Source organism: Sus scrofa, chromosome 5 (assembly GCF_000003025.6).
Source record: "Sus scrofa isolate TJ Tabasco breed Duroc chromosome 5, Sscrofa11.1, whole genome shotgun sequence".
Classification (NCBI taxonomy): domain Eukaryota; kingdom Metazoa; phylum Chordata; class Mammalia; order Artiodactyla; family Suidae; genus Sus; species Sus scrofa.
In genome coordinates, this window is record NC_010447.5 from 9,778,144 (window position 1) to 9,799,748 (window position 21,605).

The following is a 21,605-nucleotide window of genomic DNA, read 5'->3' on the forward strand; positions in this document are numbered from 1 at the left end:
GGGTGAGACCCAGAGAGGGCAGGAGGCTCGGGCACCATCACACAGCAGGTAAGCAGGGCCGAGGCGTGCCCCTGGCTCTGTGCAACTCTAGCATTTGTGCTGCCCCGTCTCCAGCGTGCAGCAGCACTGGGAGGGCAGCAGCGGATGTGGGAGCCTCAGCCTGGGGATGCAGGTCTGAGGGGCTCAGGTTGGAGGGAGCCTGAAAACAGCAATGGGCTGTGGGGGCGTTCCCCGTGCCGAGGCTGGGGGCTGCAGGAGGGCACAGCTTGCGTCCAATAGGGCGGGCACTGCCCTATGTAGGCAGGGGGGATGGCAGAGGTCCCTGCCGGCCTGGGAAAGACTTGTCCTTGAGGAGATGGCCTAGGAGAGTGGCCATCCACACATGCCCATGGGTCCAAGGCTCAGAGGGGTAAATAATTGAAGGGCAGGTCACACGAACCCGCCCGCGTCACAAGATGCCTTCCTTGCCGGGTCTGGTTACGCCCCAGATCACATTCTGACATCCCTGGCTGGTGAATAATTAAGCTGCCACCTCCTCCTCGACCGGCCCTCCATCTCCGGGTCCCACTCTGCAGCCTCCTCCACTGCCCGCCGAGCCGTGGGCATTGGAGAGTACAGACCCCAGCGCTCCCAGCCCTGCCAGCACCACCAGCCTCCTGCTCTGCGTCCAGGCGCATCCATCCATGGCCCCCGAGATGGACCAGTTCTACAGGTCCACCATGGCCATCTACAAGGTGAGTGTGCGTGTGGCCCGGGCCCAGGGCACCGGAGTACCACCTCCCGGGGCTCGAAGGCCGGCTGGCTCTGGAGGACAGGAAGGAAGGCTCAGAACCAGGCTGGGCTGAGCCGTGGTGGGCGTGGAGGTGGGGATCCCGGGGAGAAGTTGGCCGCCCCCGCCCCAGCCAAAGGCTCCCAGAACAGAAGTTCATCCAGTGAGTGACAGGCCTGCTGAGATAACACGCAGCATAAGCCCCCAACTCCCACTCACTGGACAGAGCAGGGCCGGGCCCAGAGTGGCCTTAGCTGGGGGCAGGGGCAGAAAAGCCACCTGGGCCGGAAGTGGGGAGTTCCTCTCTCTCTCTCCTTGTCTCTCTCTCTCTCTCTGGTTTCTGGGTCCCTCACTTCAGAGGGGGGGCTGCAATCTCCAGAGACATTTATTGAGCACCTCCTGTGTGCAGGACCTTTCCCCTGGGACCTCAGAACACCCCACCTATCGGGTAGAACATATTCACCCCATTTGATAGATGAGAAAACTGAGGCCAGTGAGGTTAAATAGCTTGTTCAAAGTCACCCAGGGAGGAAGTGGGGCTGCTGGGATTTGAATCAAGACCCAAGTCTGCCCAAAATTACTTAGGTAAATAATTAATTAAGCTGTCTGGAGTTCCCTTGTGGCTCAGTGGGTTAAGGATCCGGTTGTCACTGCAGCAGTTCAGGTCACTGCTATGGAGCAGGTTTGATCACTGGTCCGGCAACTTCTGCATGCCACGGGCACGGCCAAAAAAGGAAGAGAGACCCAAGTCTAAGCCCACCACCCAAGGTTCTCTCCAGCTGGCCAAGGCCCAGGGTGGCCCAAGTGACCCAGCCACAGCCTTGCCCCCAGTGGGCCCTTCTTTGAGGAGGCCAAGCTCTGCCCTTGCCCTTGAGGTGGCTGTTGGCAGCCCAGTCCAGCATGGCAGCAAGGCCTGGACCTGGGGCAAAGCTGAGCCATGCTCAGGTGGGCACGGTGACAGACCACAGGCTTGAGCCAGTGGGAGCAGGAGAACCTTCCAAGTGCAAGTTCCCGCTGGGCAGGTGGGGAGCCAAGGGGACCCTGGCCTGGATCCTGGCCTCTGAGGCCCTTGTAGCCGAGCCAGGATTCTGGGTGATTCTGGGAGGCTGGGTGGGCTCCCCCTGAGTCAGGTGTCTCACGGGGCGGGGGGGGCACCCTGATCCTGAGGCCCCGTGACTTGCCTCTGCCCGTCATCCCTTCTTCCTCTCCTGCCCCCCCACCCCCGCTCGGACTCCAGAGTATCATGGAGCAGTTCAACCCCGCCCTGGAGAACCTGGTGTACCTGGGAAACAACTACCTGCGGGCATTCCACGGTGAGTGCCCCGCCCCCACCCATAGTCTTGGCACCCCGCACCAGACGCTCTCACCCCCACACACTCCCACCCCCCTCACTCACCCTCATGCTGAGGCTGAGAACCCCAGGCGCTCCCAGAGACCCAGGGCCAGGCCCTGCAGGCCCACGGGACCCCAGCTACACACACTTTGATGTGTCCCCCCGATGCTGCACGGTGAGCCCATTGCCACACCCAGGCCCACCCCTGCACCGCCAGCTTCACCCTGACCCCCGCACCCCCCTGCCATCCACACACCTCCAGCTGAGCCCCTGGCTCCCTCTCTCTGCCGACAGCCACCCGCTCCCCCTCTTCCCAACTTCCTCCTCCATCCATCCCCGGCCACCAGCTCCAATCAGCCGAGGACAGTCAGCCCTCTGCGGGATGGACAAGCCAGGCACCCTGAGCTGTCACCCAACCCCTCCCCTTTTAGGACTTCAAAGTCCTCGCACCACCGATCTGAGCCCACGCCATCCCCACCCCCACGTCGCGTGTCTCTACACCTGTGCCTCAGGTGTAGGACATACCTGGCCGCACGACACACCTGGCCACGCCCTCCTGAGGGCCACACAGACCCGCCCACGACAGACACAGCCGCGCCAGGGTGCTGGGTGCAGCTGCCCCAGGCCCCGCCCCCACAGGGAGAGCCCCCTCCCCTCCCCTCCCTCTCCTCCCTCCCCGTCCCCGCCTCCCGCCTCTGCCCCCTTCCTCTCACACACGCCTGTGCCAGAGCCCACCGTGTCCCCTGCACACGCTCTTCTCATGGGAAGCAGCAGCCTTGCGGGTGGGGGACACCCGGAGGAGGGGGCTGGGCCGGACGCGTCCCGCTCTCCCTGCAGCTCTGTCCGAGGCGGCCGAGGTGTACTTCAACGCCATCCAGAAGATCGGGGAGCAGGCCCTGCAGAGTTCCACCTCGCAGATTCTGGGTGAGGCACCCCTTCTCTTGCCTCTCGGCCACCCTCCTGGGCCTGCGGGACAGCCCTCGAGCCCCGCCTCCGCCCCAGGCCTCCCCGTGTTGTCTGGGCCCAGGGCCTGCCCTCCCCCCTTCTCAGGTCCCAGAGAGGCTTCCTCTTCCAGGAAGCCCTCCCCAGAGGCACAGGCCTTGCGGTGTCATTCGGGAGCCTGTGCCCCTCCCCCCAGTCCCCCGCAGGACATCTCCAGAGCTGTGACAGCTGCTGCCAGCCAGAGTCCCAGGGCCAGACGGGAAACCTCTGGACTTTGGTCCCCAAGTCCAGCTTGAGGCAAGCCCTTCTGGCAGCTTCTGGCAGATCCCTCCCCCGCCCCCCACTAAGGCCGCTGCTCTTGGTGCCTCCAGGTGAGATCCTGGTGCAGATGTCGGACACGCAGCGGCACCTGAACTCTGACCTGGAGGTGGTGGTGAGTCTCAGCCTGGAGGGGTCACTCGGGAGAGCGGGCTGCATTTCACGGAGGACGGGGACCCCACCTCCACACCCTTTCTCAGAGAGGGCTTTGGGGAGATGGCAACAGCAGCTGTCCTTTGGGGCCCCTGCCAGGGCCAGGTTCTGCTGGGTACAGTCACCTGCCCATCTTGTTAAGCTCCAGCACCCTGGGAGGCAGGTGCCATGTCTATGGCCCTTTGACAGAGGAGGAAGCTGAGTCTCAGGGCTGTAGCCACTCGCCCAAGATTCCAGGGTAAGCGGAGGAGCCAGAAAGAGAAAGGATGTCGCCCAGGTGCATCAGGCCCAGGCCCCTGTCCCCAACCTTCCTCTCCCACCCCTCCCTCCACTGTCCTGGGGAGCAGCCAGTCATCTGACCTTGTCATGCCCAGGAGAAAGCCCTTCCACCCACAGAACCCAACCCTGCTGCGTACTAAGGGATTCCAGGCCCTGCTGAGCCAGCAGCCTCCCTGATGCCCCAATCACAGCCCAGCCTCCCTGAAGAGCTGCCCTCTGCAGACACAGTCTGATGTCACTGAGGGCTGCTGTCACACTGTTCTCTCAGCAGAGGACGCCCCACCCCCACCCCTGCTGGCCACCTCCTCCAGGAAGCCTCCCCTGACTCCTGGGCGAATTCGGTCTCTCCCGCCTCAGGACCCCAGCAGATGTTTCTGTCTGTCCTTAGCAAGCGGTGGTGAAGAAAACCAGAGCACCTGGGTTCAAAGCTCGGATGCACCAGTTACTGGCTTTGTGACCTTGGACAAGCTACTTAACCTCTCTGTGCCTCAGTTTATCTGTCTGTGAAGTGGAGAGAATTGTAATAACTGCCATGTAAGATTCTCATGAGGATTCAGTGAGTTAATAAGGGCCAGCAGCCCTCTGCATTCCTCAGCTATGATAAATAGAAGTAGAATTTACCCCTGTCTCTATCCCTGCCCAGACTGGGGGCCATGCCAAGGCTGGGACGTGGTCTTCTTTCTGTAGCTCCCAGACCTGGGACGGGGACCTGGCACCAATTAAGGCTTCACTGTCTATGGAAGGAAAAATTAAGCTTTGAAAAGGGAGCTTTGAAAAGCTGAGCCAGAAGGAGAGGAGAGGGTGCTGTGGCTGAGCATGCACAGAAGTGGGCATTGCAGGAGTTCCCGTCGTGGCGAAGTGGTTAACGAATCCGACTAGGAACCATGAGGTTGCAGGTTCGGTCCCTGCCCTTGCTCAGTGGGTTAACCATCCGGCGTTGCCGTGAGCTGTGGTGTAGGTTGCAGACGCGGCTCGGATCCCGAGTTGCTGTGGCTCTGGTGTAGGCCGTCGGCTACAGCTCTGATTGGACCCCTAGCCTGGGAACCTCCATATGCCGCGGGAGCGGCCCAAGAAATGGCAAAAAGACAAAAAAAAGAGAGAGAGAAGTGGGCATTGCAGACGGGAGCTGGAGACCCGGAGCTGGGCAGATAGGGAGAGGTGGGTGCTGCCAGGTGTGAGGGGCCTTAGAAAGTTCGCAAGGAAATTTCAACTAATCATGACAGTGTGTGCTTCTCAAATGCGTTATATGAGAAAACTCTGCAGGTCCGGGTGCTCTTTGGAGACACCGTAAAATACTCATCAGTTTAGTTACCATGTTGAAACGGGGAACAGTTTCATCAGGAAAAAAAGATACCTCCACCTCCACTCGGTAAAACCATGGCCCTGGGCCCATCTCCAAGACACCTTAAGTCATAGTGTTAAGCCCATGCCATCTCCTGGGGCTTGGGTGGAGAGTTTTGGGGCTCAGGTCACACTGGCAGCCTGTGACTTCCTCTCCTTGTGTTTGATGGCTCGCCACGTCATTTGTGGCACACCTGGGCTGGACGGGGGAATGTCACCCAGGCCTGCTCTGTAAGGAGAGCCGCCCTCTTTGGATACTGGTGTCTTGGCTGTGACAACAGGGCAAGGCCCTTGGCCAGAGCCATGCTGGGCTGAACACACCAGAGGCTGCCAGGTGCCAGGCACTGCTGAGGGCACTGGGGCTGCAGAAGGCAAAACCCTGTAGCCCCAACCCCCAAGAGGGAGTCAGACAAAAACCAAGACAAATGGGAGTTTCTGTTGCATCTGCAGTTTAGTATCCATGAGGGTGTGGGTTCGATCCCTGGGCTCACTCAGTGGGTTAAGGATCCAGCGTTGCCCTGAACGGCTGGCATAGGTCGCAAATGTGGCTCAGATTCAGTATTGATGTGGTATAGGCCGGTAGCTGCAGGTGCAGCCCTAAAAAAAAAAAAAAAAGAAAGAAAAGAAAAAGAAAAGCCAGGACAGATATGTGAGTGTATATATGACAGGTTAGATGCAAAATATGCTAAGGAGAAAAATAGAATGGGGAAGGGCCGGCCGGGCGGGGCTGGGGGGAGAAAGTGTTGCAGGGATGGAATTTTTAACAGATAAATAGTCCCAAAAGGTGACAAAGAGGCCTGAAGGAGGTGGGGTGGGGAGACGGTCTATGATTTGATGGGGGCACACGGAAAGCCTTCAGGGAGGCTGGCAAAGCTCTTAACCCGGGTGGGAGTTTCAAAGGTGGTTTGCCTTGGAGTTCCTAGGGAGACATCTGCGGGAGGAGTGTTCTGGGCAGAGGGATCGGCACGTGGGAAGGCTTGAGGCCCCGTGTGGCCGGAGCGGAGGCAGCGAGGACCAGCACAGCGATGACCAGCTGCTAACAGGGCCTGGATCCTGCGGCCACCGAGGTGATGCCGGCCATGCCTCAGTGTGTTGAATAAAGAAACGATAGGATCTTGGAGTTCCCGTCGTGGCTCAGTGGTTAACGAATCCGACTAGGAACCATGAGGTTGTGGGTTCAATCCCTGGCCTTGCTCAGTGGGTTGAGGATCCAGTGTTGCTGTGAGCTGTGGTGTAGGTCGCAGACCGGCTCGGATCCCGTGTTGCTGTGGCTCTGGCGTAGGCCGACAGCAACAGCTTCGATTCGACCCCTAGCCTGGGAACCTCCATATGCTGCGGGTGTGGCCCTGGAAAAGACAAAAAACAAACAAAAAGAAATGACAGGATCTGACTCGGGTTTGATTTTTAAAAACCAAACCTTTTTTCATTGTGAACTAACACCATATTAGTGAATTGCTGATGAATCATTATAAGCCAACCACCTCTGTGGTGGCTGTTGTTTTTTATGGCTGCAGCCGAGGCATATGGAAGATCCCTGGCCAGGGATTGAATCTGAGCTGCAGCTGTGACACACGCCACAGCTGCAGCAATGCCGGATCCTTTAACCCACTGCACCTGACCAGGGATGGAACCCGCACCTCCAAGCGACCCCAGCCACAGCAGTCAGGTTCTTAACCCACCGTGCCACAGCGGGAACTCCAAGGCAAACCACCTTTGAAACTCCCACCCAGGTTAAGAGCTTTGCCAGCCTCCCTGAAGCCTTGCCACGTGCCCGCATCAAACCATAGACCCGGAGTTCCCGTCGTGGCGCAGTGGTTAACGAATCCGACTAGGAACCATGAGGTTGCGGGTTCGGTCCCTGCCCTTGCTCAGTGGGTTAACGATCCGGCGTTGCCATGAGCTGTGGTGTAGGTTGCAGATGCGGCTCGGATCCCGCGTTGCTGTGGCTCTGGCGTAGGCCGGTGGCTACAGCTCCGATTCAACCCCTAGCGTGGGAACCTCCATATGCCGAGGGAGCGGCCCAAGAAATAGCAACAACAACAACAACAAAAAAAAAAAACCATAGACCCTCTCATCCTCCAAAAGTGACCACTGGTCCAACGCTGCCTTGTGTTTCTTCATAAATGATCACCCCATCATATGTCCCTAGACACTAGAGTTTCTCTTGCTCTGTCTCTCTCTTTTTAAATATGTCTTTGATTCTCTTAATCCACTGATTCCCCTCCGCCCCTTTCTTTTTCTTTCCTTTTTTTTTTTTTTTTTTTGCCTTTTCTAAGGCCGCTCCCACGGCGTATGGAGCTTCCCAGACTAGGGGTTTAATCAGAGCTATAGCTACTGGCCTACGCCAGAGCCACAGAAATGCGGGATCCGAGCCACGTCTGCAACCTACACCATGGCAAAACCGGATCCTTAACCCACTGAGCAAGGCCAGGGATTGAACCCACAACCTCATGGTTCCTAGTCGGATTTGTTAACCACTGAGCCACGACGGGAACTCCACCACCCACTGTTTCTACTAGCGCTCTGGTTGCCAAGCCTGGATTTTGAGGGTCAGCCCCAACCCCACATCTCACATAAGCCCTGCTGTTTATATTGGGCAATGTTGCAGGATGTGGGGATTTTCAGGGATAGACGTTTTGTGTTCAAGCAGAAATTCTCAACTGGGCGTCCCACTGGTGCAGGTCTGGAAGGCTCACTTCCTTACTGCCTGGATCCAGCAGAAATGGGCCCCCCCTGGGCAGAATTAGGGACTCCGAGTGGCTCCTATCACCAGTCCCCCCTGCCCTGCACGCCCCCTCCTCCCCTCACACACACATTGGCAGCCACACTCAGGGTTTTAAGGCCAGGTCAGTCTTGAGGAGGCCACACACAAGCTCCCTTATAGACCAGCAGTTAGCAAGGTTTCAGAAACGTCTGTGCAAGAAAAAGTTACAATTTAAAACTTTTATAATATTTTTTATGGCCACACCCATGGCACATGGAAATTCCGGGGCCAGGGATTGAATTCAAGCCACAGCTGAGACCTGCACTGCACCTGTGGCAACCCTGGATCCTTTTAACCCATTGGACCAGGCTGGGAATCGAACCCACATCTCCACAGTGATCCGAGCCACTGCAGTCAGATTTTTAACCCACTGCGCTGCAATGGAAACTCTGAACTTTTGCCATTTAGTGCTCTTTCCTGATGACTAGCATTCCTTTTCCTGAGGGATGGAGCTCCCACAGCATAGCATGGGGACCCCTGAGGCAGGATGCAGGATCCACTGAGGGTCCTTGAGCAGGGGCTGCCAAGGCTGTGCAGACAGAGAAGCTGAGCAGAGGTGGGAGGGTCCCCAGGGGTGGCAGTGGAATGAGAGCTCCTCTTTGCTCCTGTGCAGCCTGAACCTGAAAGCAAAGAGGGCAGCTGGAAGATTTAGGTCTAAGACCCCAACGATGCGGAGTGAGCCGGGGAATACTGACAGGGGACATAGGGGAACGTGCCAGCTGACCACCGAGACCCTTGGAATCAAAGCTCCTTGGGGTCTAAGGCTGGACCTTAGCATGTAGTCATACTTTTACAGATGGGGAAACTGAGGCTCAGAGAGGGGCAGCAACTCGTCCAAAGTTACAGGGCAAATTGAAGGCAGAACCAGAGCTAGTAGAACAGAGCTCTTCCAAGCCTGGGCTCAGCAGCCTCCCTGGACCTCCTGGTCACCCAGGTGGTCAGCCACCCCCTTCTCATCTGTCACAGGGACCTGCCACCCCAGCGAAGGCCTCAACAGGCCCTGCCCACGGTTCCCGGGACACAGAGGTGGGGCAGATGTGGTTTGTGCCCACAGTGGCCCCCTCCTCGTAGAAAGGGGCTATGACCGGGGGCCGGGCAAGAAATTCTGTCTTTTGGTCAGAGGAATGAACAGTGAAGAACCACATTGTACACATTCCAGAAACAAAATGAGAGAGCGATGGACTCTGCCTGGGGAGTCAGGAAGGCCTCCTGGCAGAGGGGGCAGGGAGGCTGGTAATTAAAGACTGGTGGGAAATTCCAGGTATAATCAAGGCACAGACTGAGATTAAGAACCAGAAGATGTCGACACATTTATGGAGGGTGTGTTGTGTATGTTTAACTATTTAATCCTCCCTGCAACCCGGTGTTCTTATTATACCCATTTCTCTAATGACTGGGCAGGTGCCTGGGTGTTAGGAATGCAGTGAACAGTGTATTGCAGCGGGCAATGCAAGGAACACCGGGGCCTGGGAATGATGGTACCGCCCTGATCACCCCCACCCTGCACTCCACACAGGTGCAGACATTCCATGGAGACCTGCTGCAGCACATGGAGAAGAACACCAAGCTGGACATGCAGTTCATCAAAGTGAGTGTGGCCACCCATCCTGGCCCCCCAAGCCCATCACTAGCAGGACCGTCTCTCCCCATGTGATGCACTGGCACACTGATGCCAGCGCTGGGCATTAGGTGGCCCCAGGTTATATATATTCCCAGCTGAGCTCCCTGCCCCCATGCAGCCCTCTGGCCCATGGGCCGCGTGCCTTGAGCTCTTTGTCCTCTCTTCACCCCATCCAAGGACAGCCGCCAGCACTACGAGATGGAGTACCGCCACCGAGCCGCCAACCTGGAGAAGTGCATGTCAGAGCTATGGCGTATGGAGCGCAAGAGAGACAAGAACGCACGGGAGATGAAGGTGCAGGGGCTGGGCGCTCAGGGAAGGCCTCCAGAGGGAGGCGGCTGGTTCAGGAAGGAGAGAGACTTCAGACAGCTGGCACTGACGGGGGGCGGGGTGAGGGACCCACCCTCTGCCTCCAGCCAGAATCCCTTTTCCTCCAGGAGAGCGTGAACCGGCTGCATGCGCAGATGCAGGCCTTCGTGTCTGAGAGTCAGCGGGCAGCTGAACTGGAAGAGAAGCGGCGCTATCGCTTCCTGGCCGAGAAGCACCTGCTGCTTTCCAACACCTTCCTGCAGTTTTTTGGCCGGGTGAGCTGGGGCTGGGGATGGGGGGCGGCTGATGGCGCCCTCTAGGGGCTGCGCCCAGGAACGCCCCTCCCGGCCTCCCTTTTCCCTTCTTCCACTATGTAGGTATTTATTTTCTCTCTCCATCGATTTCTTTCTTAATTGGTTTCTGTGTTTATTTGTGTCATCAGATAGTCATTCATTTGTTGAGCTATGATTTTTTTAATTCTCACATTCATTAACTAGCTCATGCATTTATTCATTTAAGTGTGAACCATTTACTTTTTCATTCTTTACATACAGTCCCGATTCACGAAATGATTAACTCGTAGGTTTACTCAATTATTGTCTATTAATTTTATATTATTTAAATCTTCTATGCTCTTGCTTTGTTCAGTCCGCTAGACAATCGTGTTTATAATGGATTTCACTTTCTGCCTTTAGCTGCTATGGGGTTTGTGCCTGGACTATTATACCTTCTCTGTAAATATTGGATTTACTTATTTAATATCGCTCAAAAACCAGTCTGATTTTTTAATGATTTTTATCTTCTCCATTATAGTTGGTTTACAGCAGTCTGATATTTTTAATTCCACATTATCTGACATTAATATTGCGCTTCCTACTTGCTCTTTTCGTATCTTTTAAATGTTTTGTTACAAAGATATAGCTCAGTTTTTATTTTTGACCCGTCTGACAATCTGCGTCTACCAGTAAAAGAATTCAGTCCATTCTCGTTTAACGTAATAACTAATATACCTTCTTTATTCTTTCTGAATAACTTGATTAACTATATTTACTTTATCATCTCTTTTTCTCCCATTATTGTTCTTGTCAGCTGAACTGTGCATTTCCCGGTCAACTTTAATAATACAATAGCCAGTAATTTTACCAACAAAAGCAAGTTTATTCAGGAAAAGGCAAAGGAATTGCAATTCAGAATATGCTAACCGTCTCAGACCATGGGCAAACCCAGAGAACAAAGTTGGAGGGCTTCCTTTTATGGGGAAGAGAGGGTAGTGGGGAGGGGCTGTAATAACCAAAAAGTCCATTGGAGGAAGCCGGAAGTCCAAAATATGGAGGTTTCTCATTGGTTGAGCTGGGGCAGTCTGATTGGCTGGGCTTTCACAGGGATGGGGGTTGGAGGGAGAAATAGTCCGCGGCTGCCGGATGGTAAAGTAGGCAACACCCTCCCGTAAGAAATGAAGCCTTGCGTCTCTTTCTCCTTGGAATAGTCAAAGATGCCTGGCAGGGCATGAGAGCTCCCCCTAGGGGCCTGTCCCTGCTCCAATTTTAGTTGAGATTTGTTTAATTAATTCCACATCCATCTCCACTGTATTAATTCGGAAATTCTACTGTTCTTTTCATCTCAGCTCAGGATAGCCTCACTCTGTGACCTTCAAAATCACATATGTTTGTCTACTATCTTTTTCAAAAAATACCGCCCCCCGCCTTGGTCCATGGCTCCCGTCTCTCCATAATATTGAAGCTATTCCTGCCCTCCCTGGTACTCTAAGATGAGGCTTGCAAAGTCTTTACGCCTCCTCTCATCCTTCCTAACCCCTGCTTCTTGGTTTTGCTAAGAAACTTGGGGATTTTTTAGTTCCAGACCTTCAGTAGTCATTTTTGGCAGGATAGCCCTTCTATTTCAAGAATTTGTGCTTAGATTACATATATGACCATCGCCGGTGCTCCACGATCCTCCACGAACATTTCACTGCACATATGATCAGATCCACTGCTTACCACTATTTTCAATCCTTTTCACCTCCCACTATCTTGACGTTTCTGTTTTGATTCATTGGTGTGGCTGGAGAACTTGCATAAGTATTTTCTGCAGATACACTATCTGAGTCCTTGCATCTCTGCGAATGTCTCACTTTAACCCTCACTGGTGAGGAGGGGTGTAGTGGCCGGTCGAAGGACTCCAGAGCTTCAGGCTCTTTTCTCTTGTGGTTCAAGAGGATTTGCCCCTGATTTCTAGTGCTGTGTGTTGTCAATGCTAAGTCAGGTGCTGGCCTGTCTCCTTTCCCTTTGAAATAACTGGCTCTTTCTCTGTGGATGCTTGGAGATTTTCTTTGCGTCCTTGGAACTCAGGAACTTGTCCGGGAACCACCTAACTGAGCTCTGGGTCGATGCCCCTTCAGCTTGCGGGTTCAAATCTTTCTTCAGATCCGGGGAGCTCTTTCCTCTTCTGTTTCTTCAGTTGTTCTCTCTCTGCCATCATTTCTTTTTCTCCTGGAACTCCAGTCATTTGAACCTTCACATTTATAACCACCTTCTCCCTCACCATTCATTTATTCTTGCTCTGTATTTTGAGATATTTCTCCCCCTTTGACCTACAGGCTGCTGATTCTGTTTGCAAGAGAACTGTCCTCTCTCTAGTTCGTTTTTCAATTTTAAATCTGACAGTCGTGCTTGGGGAGTTCCCTGGTGGTCTAGTGGTTAGGACTCAGTGTATTCACTGCTGCATCCCAGGTTCAATCCCTGGTCTGGGAACTGAGATCCCACATCAACCTGCTGCACACCACAGCAGCGCCCCCCCCCCAAAAAATAGCATGCTTTGTCTGGGTAAGAAGCTCTTTGGCAGTAAGTACCTTTATCAACTCCCGTGAAGCTTGTCACCCCCTTCTCTCAGTTGTCCGGGTGGTTTGCTGGGTTCTCCTCAGTATCCACTGGGTCCTCTAGGATGTCTCGTTTCTTTCCTTTGTCTCCTCGTGGTTCTGTTCCCACTCTGGGTTGAGTTGAATTGCAGGGGCTCAGGCAGTGTTGCTGGCACATGTAGGGGCACAGGAGAATGGAGGGGTCTACCTCACCGTCAGCTTCTCTGGGTTTTGCAAGTTGTGCAAGTGTATCTCTAGGATAAGTCTCGAGAAATGGGACTGGAGAGTCCAGGGAGATAAGCACTGCTTGCAGCAATGCACACTTCCATCGGCAATAGCAGAGATTCCCGTGTTTCCTTGACAACAGTGTGTGAGGAAACTTTTTCATCTTTGCTAATCAGAAAGGTAAAAAAGAGGAGTTCCCGTTGTGGCTCGGTGGTAATGAACCCGACTAATGTCCGCAAGGTTGAGTGTTCGATTCCTGGCCCCGCTCAGTGGGTTAAGGATCCAGCTTTGCTGTGAGCTGCGGTGTAGGTCACAGATGTGGCTCGGATCTGGTATTGCTCTGGCTGCAGTGTAGGCTGGCAGCTATAGCTCTGATTTGACCCCTAGCCAGGGAACTTCCATATGCTGAGAGTGCAGCCCTAAAAAGCGGGGGTGGAGGGAGGAGGTAAAAAATGGTATCTCAGTGTAGTTTTTACACTTGTCTTGTGAGATTGACATCTTTTCGTGTTTCAGAGCCATTCAATTTCCTTTCCAGAATCTTTTCCTCCATTTTGCTTATGCATTTGTAGAACCTCTGTATATGTTACTGAAATTAGCCCTTTCTTGGGGATGAGTTGAGACTATTTTCCCAGTTTGGCTTTTGTCATTTGATCTTGCTTATTGTAAGTTTTGACATTTTTTCCATTTTTTTTAAAGTTTTCTTGAAGAATAGTTGATTTATAATGTTGTAATAATTTCTCTTGTACAGCAAAGTGATTCAGTTAGACGTACGCATATCCATTCTCTTTCAGATTCTTTTCCCATATAATGGGCCGGGAATGTTGAGTAGAGTTCTCTGTGCTAGACAGCAGGTCCCTGTCAACCATCTCTTCCACATACAATAGTGTGCATATGCCAGTCCTGAACTGCCAATCCATCCCTCCCACGCCACCTTCCCCCTTGGGTAACCATAAGTTTGCTTTTGAAGTCTATGTCTATTTCTGTTTTGTAAATGAGTTCATTTGTATCATTTTTTAAAAGATCCCACATATAGGGAGTTCCTGTTGTGGCGCAGTGGAAACGAATCCGACTAGGAACCATGAGGTTGCAGGTTCAATCCCTGGCCTCACTCAATGGGTTAAGGATCTGGCATTGCCGTGAGCTGTGGCGTAGGTCACAGATGTGGTTCGGATCTAGTGTTGCTGCAGCTGTGGCCTAGGCTGGTGGCTACAGCTCCAATTTGACCCATCGCCTGGGAACCTCCATATGCCGCGAGTGCAGCCCTAAAAAGCAAAAAAAAAAAAAAAAAAAAAAAAGATTCCACATATAAGTGATACCATATGATGTTTGTCTTTCTCTGACTTCACTTAGTATGGTAATCTCTAGGTCAATCCATGTCATTGCAAATAGCATTACTTCTTTCTTTTTTATGCCTAAGTACTATTCCATTGTACATATGTACCACATCTTCTTTATCCATTCATCTGTTCATGGACATTTAGGTGGCTTCCATGTCTTGACTACTGCAAATAGTGCTGCACTGAACATTGGGGTGCATGTATCTTTTCCAATTATGGTTTTCTCCAGATAGATGCCCAGGAGTGGGATTGCTGGATCTATGGTAGTTCTGTTTTTAGTTTTTTAAGGCACTTCCGTACTGTTTTCCATAGTAGCTGTACCAGTTTACATTCTCACCAAGAGTGTAGGAGGGTTCCCTTTGCTCTGCACCCTTTCCAGCATTAACTGTTTGTAGGCTTTTTGATGATGGCCATTCTGACTGGTATGAAGTGATACCTCATTATAGTTTGATTTGCAATTCCCTAATTATTAGTGATGCTACACATCTTTTCTTGTGTGTTTTGACCATAAGTGTTAACATGTTAAAAAAATTTTCTCTTTGGGGAGTTCCCGTTGTGGTGCAGTGGAAATGAATCTAGCTAGTATCCATGAGGATAAGGGTTCAATCCCTGGCCTCGCTCAGTGGGTTGGGGAGCCAACATTGCCATGAGCTGTGGTTTAGGTTGCAGACTCTCTCGGATCCCGAGTTGCTATGGCTGTGGTGTAGGCTGGCAGCTGTAGCTCTGATTCAACCCCTAGCCTTGGAAGCTGTATGTGCCTTGGGGGTGGCCCTAAAAAAAAAAATTACTTTTGGAGTTCCCTCGTGGCCCGGGGAGTTGAGGATCCAGTGTCATTGATGCTGTAGCTCTGGTTACAGCTGTGATGTGGGTTTGATTGCTGACCCAGGGACTTGCACATGCCACAGACATGGCCAAAAAATAATTTTTTTTTTTGTCTTTTTAGGGCCACACCTGTGGCATATGGAGGGTCCCAGGCTATGGGTCGAATTGAAGCTGTAGCCGCGGGCCTACGCCACAACCACAGCAATGCCAGATCTGAGCTGTATCTGTGACCTACACCACAGCTCAAGGCAACACCAGATCCTTAACCCACTGAGCGATGCCAGGGATCGAACCTGCCACCTCCTGGATACTAGTCAGATTAGTATCCACTGAGCCATGACAGGAACTCCAAAAATAATTTTTGTTTAGTCAAATGTATCCTTTTTTGATAGCTTAGGGGGTTGCATCATCCTTAGAATGGCTTTTCACTCCATAAATATTTTTCTGAATCCTCCCATAGTCTCCTGCATGGTTTTGAATTCCCGTCTGATGTTTTCCCCAACCACTGGCTATACCACCGAAATACAGGGCTGAGGGGAGCTAGCGAAGCTGACTGCCACCCAGGCTGGGACTCTGTGTGGAGGCCATTCCTCCGAGAACCCCCAGCACCCTGGCAGTGCTCTCAAACTGGACAAAAACTCTTTTTTAAAATATGGTAAGCCAAACCTAATGGTCTCACTTTGCTTACTGCCTCTGGAGTTTTGTCTCTGTTTTGCTAATTAATGATGCACGGGACCAGAGGAGGTGTCCACCTGGTGACCAGCTGGACGAGTCGCTCTTGTGACTTGCAGCTCTGAGCCTTTCAGTGTCGCTGCCTGAGAGCATGATGACATTTGCAGCAGAGTGAAAGGAAAAACCATCAAAAAGTACAATCCCGGAGTTCCCGTCGTGGCGCAGTGGTTAACGAATCCGACTAGGAACCATGAGGTTGCGGGTTCGGTCCCTGCCCTTGCTCAGTGGGTTAACGATCTGGCGTTGCCGTGAGCTGTGGTGTAGGTTGCAGACGTGGCTCGGATCCCGAGTTGCTGTGGCTCTGGCGTAGGCCAGTGGCTACAGCTCTGTTTCGACCCCTAGCCTGGGAACCTCCATATGCCGTGGGAGCGGCCCAAAGAAATAGCAAAAAGACAAAAAAAAAAAAGTACAATCCCAGGAGGCTTCTTCAGAATCGACTGGTACAGGCCACTCCGCTGCTTACTTCCTGGACGTGAGACCTTGAGCCAGTCATTCACTGCTCTGACCCTCAGCAGCATCTTCTATAAAATAGAAATAATAGTCGCACCTACTTCCTGGGACTATTGGGGAGATAATGCAAGTAAAGCCTTTAACACTAGGCCTGGAACAGAGTAAATGCTCAAAAAAGGAAGCTTATATTATTCCTAAAGTCAAAGTCCTGGACTTGGCCTTGACGGAGCCGATGTTTGAATGGAGAGACGTTTATGGTTGGAGAGCAGAGTGTTCTGATTGTCCCTGCGATGACCTGAGTGACAACACGGAGAGGTCAATGACACTGAAAGAAGTTTTATTCCATCTCACAGGTCCCAAGAGAAACGGTCACACCGTGCCATGCAGGGTCACATGAGGGTAGCACCAGCGGTTGGTCAAGAGGCAGAAGGAGCCAGGGGAGAGCCCGGCCCAGAACCTTCTTTATGGTTTCCATGGGAAGGGACTGGCAAAGCCGTGTAGGCAAGTTTAAGCAAGTCTAAGACTGAATGGTTTAAATACTTTCAGTGGACTCTGGGCTATAGGCGTTGTCTCTAGTCATCTTGAACTTGGCTCGGGTGATTTAGGGCAGAGGAAATAGCAGCTTGGTGTGTGAGTTAGATGGAAGAGGTTGGCGATATGGGTTTTGGATTGGTTGGTTTGCATGTGAACAGTGTGCTGGGGGCAAACTGTTTACTATCTCTAGGAATCCTCTAGCCCTGAGAGGGTCAGTCTTTTCAGAATTACTGAGGCCCCAGGATGTCAAAGCATCATAAAATACAAAAAATTTAAAACTTGGTAATACACACAGCAGATCTAAGACTTAAAGCCCTCCCACTCCAAGTGGTTATGGATCATGTGGTCGGTGTTTCCTGACCTTGAAAGTATTCAAGCAGAGTTAGATGCCCATGCACGGGGGTACTAGAAAAGGAATGCTTAGATAGACCAAAGGGAAAGACTGGAAAAACCATTTGCAGTGCTTCTTTTAGAAAACTACTCAGACTGGCTGAAGCAGAAAAGGTATTTATTATTTTAGTCACTGGAAAGTTCATGGGTTTCAGGTACAGTTGGATCCAGGAGCACACAAGATGTCATCCAAAGTCTGTCACTGTCTGTTGCTTAGTTGTAGTTTCCAGTGTTGGCTTCACTCTCTCTACTTAGCAAACCCCATGAGGTGAAAGAATATATATATTCCAGAATATTCCAGGGTAGATATTGGGGTTGGGTTCTTCGGTCACAGTTTTCAAGTAGGAGCCCAGCCATCCCTAACTCCATCTCTGTAGCCAGGAGGATGGAGTAACCAGTGTGGCCAGACCTGGATTGTACTGCTGCCCCTGTATCAGACAGTGCCTCAGCCCTGTTCAAAGCATGCAGACTGAGAGAGGGGTCAGGGAAGCTCCTCCCGGAAAACGAGGGAGGGGCCTTTGGCAAAAGAGGGGGTAGGGTTGGACCGTGGGTGAACCCAAAGTGACCACAGCGTTCACTGGTTGCTTCCAGCTAGAAACTCCGGTCATCCTCAGCTTACAGGGCTGGAGTTCCCAGGTCTAGGGTGCCACTTTAGAGCATCTAGGATTCTAGGGGCTGCTCGGATCTGCCTGACCCCTGCGTCCCCATCCGTCCAGGCGCGGGGGATGCTCCAGAACCGGGTGCTGCTGTGGAAGGAGCAGTCGGAGGCCAGCCGCAGCCCGTCGCGTGCCCACTCCCCGGGCCTGCTGGGCCCCGTGCTGGGGCCGCCCTACCCCTCGGGCCGCCTGACGCCCACCCGCCTGGACATGGTGAGGCCCTGGGCGGCCCCGCCGCCGTTCGTGCCCCCGCCGCCGTTCGCGCCCCCACCGCCCCCGGGACCCTCCGCGGGGCCCTGGGGCTTGAGGCCCTCGGTCTGGAGCCTCCTCCCCCCGAGGCTCCCGTGCTACCCGGCGCCCCTCGGCCGGCCCTCCCGCCCCCGAGCGGCCTCGGCGCCCCCGTGGTGGCTCGGCCGGCGACCCGAGAACCCCTACGCCGACGCCTGGGACTGGGGGTGGGGGCGGGACTAGGGCGCCGCGGCCCCGCCCCTCCCCGCCCCACCCTCCCCTGCCCGTCTCCCCCCGCAGCCCCAGCGGCCCCTGGGAGAGTTCGGCTCCCCCCGCAGCCGGCACGGCTCCGGCTCCTACGGCCCCGAGCCCACCGAGGCGAGGTCCCTGCCGCGGACGCCGTCCGCCTGTGAGTACCCTTGGCCCCCGGAGCGCAGGGGGAGGGCCCGGGACCCAGGCTGGGGACCCAGGGCCGGAAAGAGGAACCGAGGTTGCGCTGCAGCAGGAGGGATCGAGGGTAGACGCGAGGGAGAACTTCCCACCCACGTGCCGCGCCGCTCTCCCGCCCTTCGGCAGCCTCGCTCTACGGCAGCAGCACCCAGCGCTCGCGCTCCAACTCTTTTGGCGAGCGCCCGGGCGGCGGGGGCGGCGGCGGCGGCGCCCGGAGGGTCCGCGCCCTGGTCTCCCACTCGGAGGGTGCCAACCACACGCTGCTGCGCTTCTCGGCCGGAGACGTGGTGGAGGTGCTGGTGCCGGAGGCCCAGAACGGCTGGCTCTATGGCAAGCTGGAGGGCTCATCCACGTGAGTGGGAGCCTCGGGGCGCAGGGTGGGTTGCAAGGAAGGTGGGCAGACCCGGGGTTCCAGCTCCGACAGAGTCTCCCAGGACGGAGGCTGCCCTTGGGGCCTCGGACAACTCTCCCCCTTTACTATCCCCCTCCTCGTCCCACCCCCGTTTCCTCATCCATTCAGCTAGGGCAGAAAGAGCCTGTTTATTAAGTTCAGGGTAGGGACCCTTGAGAGGGTGGCAGAGGGTGGGGACTGGGAAGCTTCTCTCACAAGTGGGAGCATCACAGAAACCCTATGGCTTGAGCACCTACTGTGTGCCTTACACCGAGGGAGGAGGCAGCTTCCTCTCTACCCTGAAAGAGTCAGCCAAGCTCTGGAGTTCCCGTCGTGGCTTAGTGGTAATGAACCCAACTAGGATCCATGAGGATGCATCCCTGGCTTTGCTCAGTGGTTAAGGATCTGGCATTGCCGTCAGCTGTGGTGTAGGTTGCAGATGCAGCTCTAATTCGACCCCCTGGCACGGGAACTTCCATATGCCGTGGGTGCAGCCCTTAAAAAAAAAAAGAGCCAAGCTCTGCTGGAGGGAATGGCCAGGAAGGAGGTGGCCCCGGGACCTTGCAGGCTGAGTGTGCTCACCTCCTTACAGTCAGCATCTCCAATTCCTCCTAAGGTGCCCCAGCCCCTGGTGGGACCTGAGGCTAGACAGGTGGCTTTGAAGGTCGAGAAAGACCTTCTTCAGAGGATGAAATGAGTTACCCTGCAAGGCAGGCCTGGCACACAGCAGTGCCCAGTAATCGTCTCCTCCTCCTACTGGTGTTACTTTGACCACCAGTGTTGTTGGGCCTCTTGTTCATGGGACCCTCTCTTTCCACCCCCCAGGAGCGGCTGGTTCCCCGAGGCCTATGTGAAGCCTCTGGAAGAACTGCCCATGAATCCCATGAAACCTTTGAACCCCGTGACCTCCATGAAGCCCATGAACGCTGTGAACCCCGTTGCCTCCACGAACCCCGTGAGCCCTATGAATGCGCTGCCTTCCAGGTACCGCTGCGGTCAGAGGTGGGGCAGGGGTGGGGACACCAGTGGGGGGTGGTCCCACCCACCAGGGAGGGCATCTGTGAGCTGCCGTCCTGAGTGAGCCCAGCACCCTTAGGCCCCTGGAAAAAGGGCGCTCCCACCTCTCTACATGTGAAGGTCACTGTGTCCATTCCTCTGCCTCTGAGTCTCAAGACTGCCTTCAAGCCAGCAGTCTCCTTTCACCCAGGGGCAGGGGAGAAGGATGTAGGATGCTCTGGGCAGCAGATGGGGTCGGATGCAGCGGGGCCTGCCCCCTGACCTGCTTTCCTCCTTTCTCTGGAATCAGGTCCTACCCGCTCCGGGGCAGCCAAAGCCTTGATGACCTCCTGGACCGGCCGGGTAACTCCACAGCACCCTCCGAGTACTGGGATGGCCAGTCCCGCTCCCGAACCCCCAGCGGGGTCCCGAGCCGCACCCCCAGCCCCGTACCTACACCCCTGCCTGGCAGCCGCCGAGGTAGCATGGGCAGCATGGGGGCGGCCAGTGATGGCAAGGTGAGCCCCTCCCCCAGCCCGCCCTCACCCCTGGGGTGGTCCAGTGGGCAGGGGGACCGGAGACCAGGTAACCTTCCCTGCCTGTTCACAGAGGGGCAGGATGGGCTTCCGAGTCTGGGGTGGAGGATGGAGAGAAAGCCTTCTGCTGGGGGAGCCTGGGAGCCCTGCTGGGAACACTGGGAAAGGCCTCCCCGGGGGTGGGGCGGTGTTAGCACAGGGAGATGCTTCTCTGGCCCAGAGGCTCCTCAAGTCTGAAACCCAAAACCCATTTTGGGTTTCGGAACACTGGACTTCATTTCCCAGAAGCCACTGCGGGGACCTCTGGTCCAGTCCTCTGCCCCGCTGGAATGGGAAGTGGGAGGGGTGGGGGCTCACTTGCTTCTTCCCCCCTAAACCTGGCCCTCCATCCATCCTCACTGCAGAAACTTACGTCCTGGGAGCAGCAACCCCCAGAGCTCTTCCCTCGGTGAGTCCTCCAGCGAGGGTCAGAGGGGGCAACAGAGGGCTGGGGGTGGGGGGGACAATTAGGTGTGAGGGGAGATGACCCGATGGGGGCAGGAGGTAGGGTTGGACACCTGACCCGGATGCCCAGCTGCCTTCCCTGGGTCCACAGGCAGCTGTGAACCCGGACCTCCTCACCCGCACCTCTCTCCCCACAGGGGCACGAACCCCTTCGCCACCGTAAAGCTGCGTCCCACTGTCACCAACGACCGCTCAGCGCCCCTTATCCGCTGAGGCGCCATCCTCCACCAGGGGTCTGAGGTCGTCTCCTGCACACCTGCCCAAGGGCTGCCCAGAGCTGGCGGCAGCAGAAGCAGCAGCAGTGGATCCAAGAAGCCAGGGCCCCGATCCGGGAGGTGGCTGCCCTTCCACAAACCACGCCCCGGCCTGAGAAGTTCCAAGGGCGCTGGCCTGGGGTCTGGGGCCTTCCAAATAAAGCAGGTGGAATTGGGGGACAGAGCCATTTCTCCCCACTCCAAGGAGCCCCAGACTCTCCCTGGGGGGCCCACCTCGTGTCCCCCACCCTCTTTCCTCCTTCTGTGTCCCAGTGGGGAGGAGTCCCTTACACGCCCCCTCCCCTGCCCCGCACACGTCCCCCTGTTTAATTTTTGTAAACAGTGAGAAATAAAGCAAGTGAGATATGACGGCGGCGGCAGGACTGGCGGAGTCTGATTTGAGGGACAGGGTGGGAC

General features: G+C 54.8%; 1 protein-coding gene across 1 annotated transcript; it reads left to right on the plus strand.

Annotated features, from left to right (window-relative positions):
- Positions 500-21,562, plus strand: BAIAP2L2 (BAI1 associated protein 2 like 2). The gene is made up of 14 exons (XM_003126055.6): positions 500-734; positions 2,007-2,082; positions 2,940-3,026; positions 3,416-3,477; positions 9,416-9,487; positions 9,698-9,814; positions 9,958-10,104; positions 17,890-18,042; positions 18,358-18,466; positions 18,634-18,859; positions 19,724-19,882; positions 20,205-20,412; positions 20,835-20,878; positions 21,072-21,562. Exons 1-14 carry the CDS (start codon positions 684-686, stop codon positions 21,145-21,147), a joined length of 1,587 nt encoding a protein of 528 aa, XP_003126103.5. The 5' UTR covers positions 500-683; the 3' UTR covers positions 21,148-21,562.

What these genes read in the sequence shown, in the direction of transcription:
- BAIAP2L2 (XM_003126055.6), top strand. Translation starts at nt 684, where the DNA reads ATGGCCCCCGAGATGGACCAGTTCTACAGGTCCACCATGGCCATCTAC. An exon ending in CTACCTGCGGGCATTCCACG is followed by an intron (nt 2,083 to 2,939) that starts GTGAGTGCCCCG and finishes CTCTCCCTGCAG; the next exon opens with CTCTGTCCGAGGCGGCCGAG. An exon ending in TCCTGCAGTTTTTTGGCCGG is followed by an intron (nt 10,105 to 17,889) that starts GTGAGCTGGGGC and finishes CCATCCGTCCAG; the next exon opens with GCGCGGGGGATGCTCCAGAA.